Source organism: Xyrauchen texanus, chromosome 43 (genome assembly GCF_025860055.1).
Source record: "Xyrauchen texanus isolate HMW12.3.18 chromosome 43, RBS_HiC_50CHRs, whole genome shotgun sequence".
NCBI lineage: Eukaryota > Metazoa > Chordata > Actinopteri > Cypriniformes > Catostomidae > Xyrauchen > Xyrauchen texanus.
In genome coordinates this window covers 25367907-25381323 of record NC_068318.1, presented here as the reverse complement: position 1 = coordinate 25381323, position 13417 = coordinate 25367907, and the positions used below count along the sequence as shown (strand labels likewise).

Genomic DNA, 13417 nt, shown 5'->3' with positions numbered 1-13417 from the left:
TCTTATTTGTAAGTTTATGTTTGTGTAAATGTAGATCATAGAGCTGACTGCAGATCTTTCGGATGAGAGGAACTCTGCGGAGTCTACATCACAGCTGCTGGAGACTGAAACAAGTGAAAGGTTACGGCTTGAGAAGGACATGAAGGATATGCAGGTACATGATCTTGGACTGACTGAAAGTTGTGTTGAAACGCTGTTGGAGAAACCTTAGGAGGAACTCTCTGTATTTTTAACCTTCTTTCATTAAACTCTTTGAGGAGGTAAAAGATTTCGTTTTTTGTGTCTGAGGAGGTTATGTGGGAGTGGATTTTTCCTAGAGGGCTGCTGTGGAATACACCTGTTCCTGTCTTCTTTTTAAATTGCAGGTGAAGTGTGATGCTGTGAAGAAACAGATGGAGTTCATAGAGTTGGATATTATGGAGGCCAGGCTCCTGCATACATCAGAACTCCACTGCGTGATGGACGAAGATGACGATTCTGGTAACAAAAATAAAATGCAATTTGGATGACCAATCAGAAAGAAGCCAGTGGAAGTGTGGAAACCCAGAAGCTTTCTTTAGAATATAGCCATTATTTTAGAGGAAGATGGAGAGACTGACCAATATATCAGGGATTGGCCAGAAACTGCTCAGCAGAACTCATTTTAAACAAGTAATTTTTTGTCAGGTGGTGAATGGAGGCTAAAATATGAACGAGCCATAAGAGATGCAGAATTCACTAAGAAGAAACTCCAGCAGGAGCTGGATGACAAGCTGGAGACAGAACAACAGAACAAAAGACACCTGGAGAGAAAAGTCAGTAGCATTACACACAAGCAAACACTACACAAACTACACACACACACACACACACACTAAGAATGCAATGTATTATCTGAATTCAAAAAGCAAAAATCTGCAACAATATCAAGTATGAGCTTAAATAGCTCAAAACTCTCCAGAATCTAGTGTGTAATATTCTGACATTAGAATCCAGCAACATTTCATGGCAAAAAAGTGGAAAATAAAGAAATACTTTCTTTGTCTAACCTTGACCTTATCTCTCTCTCTGCAGTTAGTAGACCTGCAGGCCGATCAGATGGAGTCCCATCGATCTCTCCAGCAGCTGAAGAAGAAATGTCAGCGTCTGGCAGCTGAGCTGCAAGACACCAAACTGCACCTGGAAAATCAAGAGGGACGCAACCATGAGCTGGAAAGAAAACAGAGAAAGTAAGAGCCAGTTACAAACAAAGGCACACACCTCAGTTTGTGTAAAGTCTACACATTCCTACATGGTCACCCGCTGAGTTCTGATTATAGAGATCGTTGTTTGGGATTTATAGCTCTGTGGTGGTTTGGGCTGTTTGTTTAATGTTAAGACTTATTATTTTTTTATTATTTTGTATTGGATTTTTATTTATTTTTCTGTTTGGACCATTTGATTGTTTGGTCTCTTTGTTTACTGTCTTATTGTTTGGACTCACTGTTTGTTTATTGTTAGATTGTTTGGGCAGTTTGTTTCTGTCTGATTGTTTGGCTGTTTATTTACTGTTTGGTTATTTGGGCTGTTTGATTATTGTTTGGTTGTTTGGGCTATTTGTTTACTGTCTGAGTATTTTGCTGTTTACGATTTGATTGTTTGGCCTGATTGTTTACTGTTTGTTTGTTTGGGCTGTTTTAGTTTCTTTTTGTTTTGGCTGTTTGTTTACTTTCTGATTGAACAGTCTTATTGTTTGAACAGTTTACAAACTTGATTGTTTGAGCTGTTTATTTACTGTCTTATTGTTTGTTGTTTGGTTGTTTGGGCTGGTTTATTTACAGTTTGATTGTTTTGTCTGTTTGTGTACTATTTGGTTGTTTGGGCTGTTTGTAAATTGTTTAGCTGTTTGTTTACTGTCTGATTGCTTGAACTGTTGTTCTATTCTTTGATTGTTTAAGCTGTTTGTTTACTGTCTGGTTGTTTGGCTGTTTATTTACTATTTGCTTGTTTGTGCTATTTGTTTACTGTCCAATTGTTTGGGATGATTGTTTCAGTCTTTAGTCTGATTGTTTGAGCTGTTTGCTTGAGCGTGATTGTATGGGCTGTTTGTTTACTGTCTGATTTTTTGGGCTGTGTGTTTACTGTCTGATTGTTTGGGCTGTTTGTATGCTTTTTGTTTTTTTTAGGCTGTTTGTTTACTGACTGAGCTGATATTTATGTTTACTGTCTGGTTGTTTGGGATGTTTGTTTGATTGTTTGAGCTGTTTGTTTACTGTCTGTTTGACCAGTTTGTTCACTGCCTGGATTTCTGGCTGTTTATTTACTGTCTGATTGAGCTGTTTGTTGATTGTATGATTGAGCTGTTTACTTTCTGATTGAGCAGTTTGTTTATAGTTGGAACTGTTTGTTTTAGTTTGGTTGTTTGGGATCTTTGTTTACTATTTGGGCTGGTTGTTTACTGTGTATTTGCTTGGGCTTTTTGTTTATTGTTTGGTTGTTTGGTATGTTTGTTTACTCTTTGATTAGACTGAGGTGATTGGATCTTTGTTAGATTGTTTGGGCTGCTTAATTATTTGGTTCTTTGTTTACTGTCTGCTTGTTTGGACTGATCTTTACTGTTTGGTCTGTTTAATGGTTGTTTACTATTTGGTTGTTTTCTTAACATGCTGCTGTATTATGTTTAGTATATGGCTGATGTAGGTTAGCAGATTAGGAAACAATTTAATGCTTGGATTTGCGATTCATTTTAGAACATGGGAAAACATTAGACATGGAGCTACAGTAACTAGCCCTCAACATGCATGACAACTCATAAGTGACCTCTGCAGAGACATCACAGTTCACACATAATTCTGGAAAATCAGAGAAGGAATTGAAGAAGTCCATATTACCTAAAATCTGACCTATCATGTGATCTGCTGCTAACAACACAAATAAAAGTTTTTTGATCTGAAAATCCCGACAGCCACAAATCAGACACAGGATTTCATCAGATGGTAAATTCATGCTTTGGTGCTACTGACAGAAGTTTAATAGACGTTTGTGCCCATTGTAGATATTATATTTTATACTGCGGTTAAAGTGACATTGCTCAGCACCTGTCTGTCTTCCTCTCTGATGTTCTGGCAGGTTTGATGTGGAGCAGAACCAGTTTCATGAGGAACTACAGAGGGAGAGGAACCAGCGGGAGAAACTGGCCAGAGAGAGAGATATGTTAACTGGGGAAGTGTTTACAGTTAGACAACAGCTACAGGTGAGGATAAAGACAGATAAGTGTGTGTGTGTGTGTGTGTGTGTGTGCGCGTGTGGATTTCTCTTCCCCTTTTTTGCTGTATACAGATAGATGTGTTTTTGTGTGTGCAGGAAAAGGAAACAGAGCTGTGTGTGACAAGTCTGAAGCTGGAGAAGCTGGATTGCGAGCTCCAGGACCTCTCTTCTCAGGAGTCAAAAGAAGAGGCCTCACTCGCAAAGGTTAAGAAACAACTGCGTGACCTAGAAGCCAAGGTCAAAGATCAGGAGGAGGAGCTTGATGAACAGGCTGGAACCATTCAGATGCTTGAGCAGGTATGGGGAGGGAGAGGCTAAAGAAATGCCTGATTAAAAAAAGTGGATAGTGACTCTGAATTTGGGAAGTTATGCAAGGAGAAAAAGAGGATATCAACATGTAGCCTCATGTGATCTGTGTGTGTGGTTTAGGCTAAACTCCGGTTGGAAATGGAAATGGAGAGACTGAGACAAACACACTCTAAAGAGCTGGATGGTAAAGACGAGGAGGTGGAGGAGATTAGACTGTCCTGCAGTAAGAAGGTGAAGTTCAAGGATCTGGACTTTCAACTTAATTTCAAACATCCATAGAGTATATGATAATGTCTCTTTTGTGTGGCTTACAGCTGAAACAGATGGAAGTCCAGCTTGAGGAAGATTATGAGGATAAACAGAGAGTTCTGAGAGAGAAGAGAGACCTCGAATCTAAACTGATGACCACTCAGGAACAGGTAGTGCCACTATACATACAACAAAAAACAACTCTACACAGTATAGCACAAATAATGGCATATAACACAACACACAATACAGTACATTGCATGACACAATATAATACACACAACACTATGAAACAATATAGCAGACAATGTACAACACAAAATAATAACTAGGCATAACACAATGCTATTTAACACAACATAACACTTAACACTACACAACACACAATATAACACTTTATTGCACAACATAACAATACAAAACACAACACAATATAACACAGCATACAACACTTACGCTCAACAAAATAGAACACAACACTACACAACAAACAATATAACACTGCACAACACCGTATAACACACTACACAACTCAATATTACTCAACAAATCATAACGCCATATTACAACACAACTCAATATACAGTAACACATTGCATGACACAATATAAAACAGACAACAAGATATAGCAGACAACGCTACACAACACTTAACACACAAAAAAAATAACACAATACTAAATACAGTTCAAACTCAACAACACTGCACAGCACTGCACAACACACAATATAATACTGTATTGCACAACATAACAGACAATGCAAAACACAACACAATAAAACACACATCACACAACACTTACGCTCAACAAACTATAACAACAATATAACATTATACTGCCAACACAATATAACAGACAGTGCAAAATACTACACAACATAACATCATCACACAACACACAATTTAGCGTATTGCATGGCACAATATAATATACACAACACTACAAAAGACAATATAGCAGACAACGTACAACACAAAAAAAAATAACTCTCAAAAAATCATAACACAATGCTATATAACACAAAATAACACAAAACAACTCATCATGATGGTGTGTTGTTCTGATGCCGATATGTGTTTGTTCTTGTTCCTGCATGTTTATATGGCTTTTTGAAAACTGAATTGCAGGTTGGTCAAAGGGACGTTGAGACAGAGAAGCATCTCAGAAAGGACCTGAAGCGAACAAAGGTTCTGCTGGCTGATGCTCAGATCATGCTGGACCACCTGAAGAGTAACGTGCCCAGCAAAAGAGAGATTGCCACACTCAAACATAAGGTAGAATCTCACAGTAGTTTAGAAATTGCACTAACTGCTCTGCACAGGATCAGTAGATCAGTCACAACAGCTGAATTTTAAAAAGAACTTGTGGACACAGTATATGTGGTTCTGTGCACATGTGAATTCCTCTCCTGTTCCTCTGGTTTTAGTTGGAGGAGTCGGAGTTTGCCTGTGCAGCCGCAGTTAAATCACGCAAGTCTATGGAGCTGGAGATCGAAGACCTTCATATCCAGATGGATGACATCACTAAATCAAAGATGTCTGTGAGTCAATCTCTGTGTCACTCTCCTCCATGAACCAAACACTTCTTCAATCGCTTGCTAATTCCTGTCCCTTCATCATCCACTCATGCTTCTGTAGGATATCAGTCCACATTTTCAGACTACAGAATAGTTCCTCCATTTATTGAACAGTTATAGTATGTGCAGTACATACTTTATTGCAATTTCATGCAATCCGTAGTGCAATTTCTACTTGGTACTTGGTAAATGTAAACAAATTGTGATTCAACCTAGATGTTTGATTACCCAAGAAATAACATGCAGCATATCCGTACTCTCCTCTGCTTACACTTCATTTCTCTACAGGCAGCTTCAGGACTTCAGAAATATGTTATATAATTAAATGATACAGTTGTTTTGATTTACTGTGAGGAAGAGGCGATGATGTCCAATAGGAGAGTTTAGGGATGTAATCTCCTTGTCACTGCCTCAGCCAGAAATATGCAATTACTGTGTGTAATTACAGTATTTTAGTACTATTCTGGTTTTTATTCTAAAATGGCAGAAGCGTAGTTGTTAAAGCACTGCAACAATGTGGCTCCATCATGGGAAAGTTTAGTTTGTGTCATCTAGGTGTCATTTATGTGTTTTTAGACATGATTAATGTCTCTACACTTGGTTACATCCTTGGGTCTCCAGCACGGTCTGTTTTGTCTTTCTCAGCTTGAGGAGCAGGTGAGTCGTCTACAGAGAGAGAAGAATGATCTGCAGTCTCGCTTTGAGGAAGATCAGGAGGACATGAACGAACTGTTGAAGAAACACAAAGCTGCAGTAGCTCAAGTGAACTCACTTCCTGATTGCCACATCGAATAGACACATAAGCACAGATGTAGAGCTAAAATAAATCTGTGTGTGTGTGTGTGTGTGTGTGTGTGTGTGTGTGTGTGTGTGTGTGTGTGTGTGTGTGTAGTCTACAAGAGATCTGGCACAGATCAGTGACCTGCAGACCCAGCTGGAAGAGGCTTTGAAGGAAAAACAAGAGATACAGGACAAGGTACCATAAATCTCCCAAACAAATACACTAACAGAGCATCTCCATAGTGAACTCTATGTTTAGGCAGCAACTTCTTGTGCCACACAAATAGTGCTCTTCAGATCCTCAGTGTGACCTATGCTTTTTTCTTTTTAATGACAGCTCCACTCCTTGCAGTCACAGCTTGAATTTCAGGAGCAGTCCATGGTGGAGAAATCACTTGTCAGTCGACAAGAAGCCAAAATCCGTGAGCTTGAGACAAAACTAGAATATGAGAGAACCCAGACCAAACACCTGGAGGTATGCGTAGGAGTTTGATTCATCCATAGCAAGACATGCATGTGACACAATTACATCATACCTCAATACCTAAAGCCCCATAAAGATAGTGTCACTGTGATTCTGTCCATCTTTATTGTGCTTTCCTGAGTGCTTGTCCTTGGGTTTCTCCAATCTGTCCACGTTTGTCCTCCAGTCTCTTGTAACACGGCTGAAGGAGAACCTGGAAAAAATGACTGAGGAACGAGATCAGCGTGTTGCCAGCGAGAACTGGGAGAAGGATCAGAACAAGCGCATGCAGCGTCAGATCCGAGACATAAAGGAGGAGATAACAGAACTTTCCAAGAAAGAGGCTGAAGCTAGCCGCAAAAAACATGAGCTGGTGATTGTCAGAGCTCCTTTTATGAGTGCACTAGCACATAGATGACATCAAAGCTGTTAGAAAGTAACTAAATGCTACAAAAGTCCCATTTTCATGGGTGCTTAAACAGTGGGATGTGTATTAAGATCATAAGTAAACACATGGTTCTGAACTATGGTAATTTGTATTTTAAAAATAATAGCCAAAACACATCTACAAGCTAAAACTGTTATTGGGCGTTACTATAGCAAACCCATAGTAAATGTTCAAAACTTTGACTGCTTGACTCTTGAACAGGAAATGGACATTGAAAGCTTGGAAGCAGCCAATCAGAGCTTACAGGCAGATCTGAAGTTGGCCTTTAAGCGTATTGGTGACCTGCAAACCGCTATGGAGGATGAAATGGAAACGGATGATGACGATGACCTCATCAACAGGTACGAGGATGGATTAGCCTATTCTCCAGACAACTGTTCCTGTGACAACATTTCTTTTGTTATTTCTCAGGAGCTGATAAAGATGACCAATGCATGTCACAATTTCTTCTCCAGTTCTTTCGTTATTTTCACCATCTCCATATTTTACACTTTCTTCTTTGAAAAGTTTCCAGATTTTTTTTCCAGATTTCCTCTATTCTTTTCCTATGTTTCCTTTTTTATTTTATGCAGTTTACAAGGCATGGTGACAAAGTATCAGAACATAAAGAACAAAAAGTGAGGATAATACACAAGTTTTGTTTCTCACCTGTAGCTGGTTTGAGTTCATCATTCTATTTAATTTATTTTACAAGATGAAAATGTTGTTGCATGTAAACTGTGGTGAGACAAACCACCTGAAATGTAACATCAGAATCTCTCATTTTCAGATAAACTCATTCAAATGCGAAAAACTGAAAAATCTTAAAGGGATAGTTCACCTAAAATCATAATTTCATAAAATCAAATCATAAAGCTGGATTACGTATTTAAAATACAAAATACAAGTAACTGTATTCCACTACAGTTACAGTTTAAATAATCGGTAATTAGAAAACAGTTACATTCAAAAAGTATTTTGATTATTGAAGAGATTACTTTGCATTTTATTGTCATTTGTTTCATTTAATATTTAGTCCTTTCAGATGGAAACATTTATACATATAAATGATGTGATCCAAAGTGCATTTGAACAGTGGTGAAACACTTTCTTATGATGTGTTACATTCATACGAGCAGACAGAGAAGTAAGTTTGAAATAAGTTTGGAGTAGAAGAAATAGAAATAAATCTTGTGTAAATTGTTAGCTTTATGCTAAGCTAAAATGCTATTTCTTGCCATTTTACATGCACATGTTACCAGGCACAATCATATTTTTTTATTAAGAAAGCTCACCTTGGATCATACATTTTTTTTCTAGTAAGACCTTTGATATTAGGGCAAAAATCGTATTCTTGATAATAACTTTTTGTATTGTTTTCCTGTAAAAATATCTAAAAATCCTTAAAACAAGATCAATTAGTTTTTATAGTCAAGACAAGTAAAAAAAAAGTGCTGAAGAATTAATCCAAAGTATTTCGAATACACTACTGACCTTGAGAATACGTTACAAATTACATTTTTCAGCATGTATTATGTAATCTGTAGTGGAATACATTTCAAAAGTAACCCTCCCAACCCTGCATAAGGGTGACTAAATGATACCAGATTTTTTTTTTTGGGTGAAGCATCCCTTTAAATGAATCCCAATGGTTAGTGTGTTGTTGAAAATCTGATGTAATGCGCAAAATTTCCACTTTCCAGAGCGAATTATGATTTAGCTAGAGCTCATTGAATTTCTAGTGCATTTTGTTGCTGAATTGTGCCTGCCAGTTTGTGTTGTTGTTGTTGTATATTATACAGTATGTGTTTTTGTTTGAGTAACTGAATGGAAGTGGGCAGAGAAGGAGGGGTGAGTCCGCTGCATTCAGATGATTGCTGTAACAGGGTAGAACTGCAAAATTTAACCAATAGAAGCAGATTGTCGTAGTCAATTAGCGTCTAATACAGAGTTTTACTTGTATGATAGCAAGTTAAATTTCTCCAATGACATCTGCAGCCTAAAGCCATTGCTCTATGTACATGTTTATGCAAGCACAGTTAGATTTATGCTTGTGCTTAAGTTCACTTACATGCATATAAGGCATTTAGCAGAGTTTTGGAGGTAAATATGCTTTCTCATATTTCCTCAAAACTCATTCAACTTATTTATTCATCGAGTCTGACCAATATGCCTGATATCCATTGTAAAAACTGAAAATACTTACAGGAGTGATATGACATGGGCCATTGTTGAGGAACAGTTGGTATGGGTGTGACTTTTTAAATTTGATATATGTGGATTGAAATAGTTTTCTCACATATTTTTGCAGTGAAACAATTTGTTGTTGTGGCAGTAACAACTAACCAATCTGATTGAAATGATTTTGTTGGCAGTGGCGATGAATCAGATATGGACTCTGAATTGGAAGACCGTGTGGATGGGGTGAAGTCATTGCTCTCCAAGAGCAAGGGATCCACCAAGACGCTCACTGCTGATGGAAGTCAGAAGACCTGCAGGTCAGTATGAAGCTCATTTATATATATATTTATACTGTGTGTGTATATATATATATATATACACACAGTATAAATATCTCATTATATCATGTTACAAGGCCCCCGGGGCTGGATATATTAAATCATTCTGTTTACGTTTTTATTGTGAAATTATAAATTATTCGTAATACAGTATATAACAGGCTAACCCTAATACTGACAATCAGTAGATAACCAACATGTTGCCAGACCTTAGCCACAGTCCTAGCCTTTTTGTTTACTCAAGTAATGTCCAATCATCCAACCTTTGGTTTAATTTCGTAGAAAGGGTCCAGTATACAAAATCCACTAGAATTTTTGTCCACAAATGTGCAAATATAGTAAAATGCATTTGTTCAGAGATAATTATCCATGTCTTTTCTTCATTAACTTATGCACTTCGAGGAGTGTTAGAGTATTAAACCACCATATAATACAACAGTTAGTTGCGGCCCTCTAATATGATTGGACAAACAGCGTTCCAAAAGTGCTGATGTACAATTAAGAACAGAACCATTCCTCAGAGGTCTCTGTTCAGAGCTGATTGAACAATCATTCAAATGGTGCAGGAGGCTTTTTTGACTAAATTTACTGAAGAACATGAGGGCTGCTACTGGTGTGATTTACTAGAGTAACATCTAAAGCATAGTCTTGAGCTCAGAAACACTTCTTACAGATGGAGATGCCCATCTGTGAGAATGCCCATCTGTGAGAAGTGCTTCTGTGACAAGACAGTATTTGATGGTGTTGGATTCATGACCATATCTCACTGTGTGATGCATTTATGGTGCTGTTTCATACCAGTATTTGCATAAAGCTGTTACGAAACCTACCTCCTGCCATTAGGAGTTTAATCCTTTTATCCTGGGTTTGGTGTAAAATGTGCTCCTAAATTACCTCTCAAATGTCTTTCATTCTTGGAAATTCATGTTTATCTCTGTCACGGTGTATCATCCTGTTTCATGCATTGATCATCTCAAATTCTGCTGCTGTTTTTGTGTTGGATTTTTTTTTGTCCATCTCAGACACCCCAATGTTGCTAATACACTTGTGAAAGATATCAATGAAGGGAGGGAGGGAAAAGAGGGGAATGATGAAGTAACGAAAGAATCAGATGAGAGCTGCCCAGTTTCTGTGATGAGCTCGCTTAGCTACAGGAAACGATCCCAACAAAAGGACTGGAGTTGGACTATTCAGTACCTTGCGGGATCAGTCAGACATGCCTGACCGAGTGTCGCTGCGTAAAGCTAGGAGCAAATCAACCGACAGGCCTCAGACTGGTGAAGATCTGGATAACCGAGGTTCTGTGATCTCCCAGGTCTATTCTGAGGCCACCAGCAGGGCCAGGAAAGGCACTGGACAAAGAGCAGTCCGGAATTCGATAAGGAGTCTACTGTGTCTTCCGTGGTCTCGAGCAAAGCTTCCAGCCGTCCAGGGTTGGACCAGGATGATGATGCTCAGTCCGGTTTGAGCAGCTTCAGTTTGAGGCGTAGTACCTCCTGGATGGATGATAACCTCAGCGATTATGGACCAGCGAGCACCAGCAAGCGATCTAGAAGCAGTAGTCCTGGCAGCGCAAGCATTAGCTCTTTAATATCTTTGTCCCGTAGTACACGGCTTAGCGAGTTTGGTGATGGTTTGAAAGATCACAATGACAATGATAATGATGTTGAGCAACTACGCATATAGTTCTTGCTTGCTTGGCCATAGTCTGTGCATCCCAGCCCAACTGTGCTCCACGGAGAACCCGTTGGATGCTACTGATTTTAAACCTGTGAGCCACCGGAACTATTTTGACCCCGATCTGGAAAAATCAACGAAGTCCTGAGCTTCAAGCCAAATTTAAGTGTTGCAGCCTGGAGGACTCGTATGAAGACAGGAGGAGCGTCAATAATTTGGGTCAAGTCTGAGACGCTCTGCTTCTAGTTCTGCTGTTGATTCTGGATATTGTGGAAGCTCTTACAGTTCCTTTAGCTCCAAAACAGCAGCACCAGGAAGAAGAAGTAGATGCTCAGAATCCAACAGCTCATCCAATGAGGGTCATGCACACCAGTACTCCAGAAAGAAAGATAAGAAAGAATCCAGACAGAAGAGAGAATCTCAAGAGTCTGGATCTTCAAAGTCAGAATTGGATTTAGAATCATCTTCCAGTTCTGCATCAACCATTTCCTATAGTAGCTCAAACAGCATGAAGAGAGCACCTGCACAGAAAGCCTCTGAGGGTGATCCAAACGGCCTTTCTGAGGAAACGACCCCCCAGCAAATAAGAAATGAAGAAGCAAAAGAAGAAGGTGGACAGCCTTGTGATGAAGTATCTCTTCAAGCCTGATAGAGAAGGATTATATACAGGTGATGGTGGATGGAAGGTGTGGAAATTCTAACTCCGTAATTGCATGACCCTGGATGGTGTGAGGGCTGATGAAAAAAGCTTTTCTCTAAATGCCTGCTTTGTTTTATTGTGCAGAAGTTACTTTATAAATTTCTCCAAAACTCTCAACAATGTTTAAACATGAATAATGTCCTTGAGGACATGAAATCTAGTGGCATACATTTTGTTGTTGGGTGGAAAAGCATGCTTGACTTAGTGCATTGTTGCGTGTTTAGAACAATGATGCAGACAGATTCAAACATGTGCCGGAAAACGGAAAACTAATTCTAACCATGATTTCAACCTGTTGGACATGTTCCTGGAGCAACATTCTTGTTGGTCCTGGAACAACATTGCTAACAATCAGTCAGATTTTAGGGCTAGGTTAGGATCAGTATTAGGGCTGAGGTTGGGACTTTAACAACATACATATCAACCAATCATTTCCTTCTGATTTTAGGGGTAGAAAGGTTAGGGTTAGGGTTGGGTGTTAGAATACGGTGAGGACTGTTTGTTAGATAGGGTTGTTATTCCAGGAACAAAATAAAATCAAGGTTAGCCACAGTTAACTCATACACAAATGTTCTGGAGCTTTAGTGATGCTACTTGAGGTTTGTCAGATTATTCTGCAGAAATTTATGGCAAACAGAAAGGTTTCTGAAAGTTTTTGAGATAGGTTGAGATGCATGATATGTTTAGATGTATCATAATGAATATTCGGTCAATTCGATTTTTCCTATTTTTGATAATAGGCCTCTATGTGAAAACCGAAGTCCTATCAGTTAGAAAAGATATAGCACACTAGTCCAGAAACTTTTGAAGGTCTGTACTAAGTTTGGTGTATGTAGCTTGAAAGCTCTAGCAAGAGTTAGAGTGGTCTCAGTTTAGGGATTAAAAAAAAAAAAAAACTTCAAACAAGTTTGTAGAACCAGGGTAGCCAACCTTGCTCCTCCTACCTTCGTCAGACTTTAGATCCAACCCTAATCAAAAACACTTGAACCACGCTATTGGAGAAAGGTGCCCGAGTTGTTCCGAGCAGGCTACTCAGCATTACAGGCTCTACTGTATATGATTAGGATTGTGGATGGGGGTGGGATCAGGGCCTCTGCTGCCTGCCAGGAACAATTTTAGGCACCTTTGTACAATGGGCTTTGAACCAGCTAATCGAGGTCTTCAGGGTCACTTGAAAATTACAGGTGTGTTGGAGCTGAACTCTGCAAGAAGGTACCTCTACAGGAGCAGGGTTGGCTACCCCTGTTGAAGAATAACAGTATGTTGGCTTTGTCAATCCAACAAAATTATTATGTAGAGACAGATCTTAGACAAATATTATGGTTAGGGGAAACCGTGAATTATTATTTATTTTCTGCAAAACTGGTTTAAAGCGTTGGTGTTTGTAACAGTCAAGGACATACACTCATGGCCTTTGCCCTGCCTCAATCCATGCATGGTTTTGTGCCCATTTGGCCTCTCGTAAATGACAGATCTGCACTGAAGGTGTT

General features: G+C 38.9%; 1 protein-coding gene across 5 annotated transcripts in view; it reads left to right on the top strand.

Annotated features, from left to right (window-relative positions):
• LOC127636138 (unconventional myosin-XVIIIa-like) overlaps positions 1–13417 on the top strand; it is a 54855-nt gene that overhangs the window by 40472 nt on the left and 966 nt on the right. For all 5 annotated transcript variants that reach the window (XM_052116551.1, XM_052116550.1, XM_052116549.1 and 2 more), the window contains 16 exons: positions 35–154; positions 366–480; positions 667–794; positions 1054–1208; positions 3088–3211; positions 3322–3522; positions 3655–3765; positions 3849–3953; positions 4913–5059; positions 5212–5325; positions 6007–6123; positions 6254–6337; positions 6479–6616; positions 6792–6977; positions 7254–7393; positions 9407–9529. In XM_052116551.1, the coding sequence (XP_051972511.1) occupies positions 35–154; positions 366–480; positions 667–794; positions 1054–1208; positions 3088–3211; positions 3322–3522; positions 3655–3765; positions 3849–3953; positions 4913–5059; positions 5212–5325; positions 6007–6123; positions 6254–6337; positions 6479–6616; positions 6792–6977; positions 7254–7393; positions 9407–9529 (2108 nt within the window). The remainder of the gene's footprint in view (positions 1–34; positions 155–365; positions 481–666; positions 795–1053; positions 1209–3087; positions 3212–3321; positions 3523–3654; positions 3766–3848; positions 3954–4912; positions 5060–5211; positions 5326–6006; positions 6124–6253; positions 6338–6478; positions 6617–6791; positions 6978–7253; positions 7394–9406; positions 9530–13417) is intronic.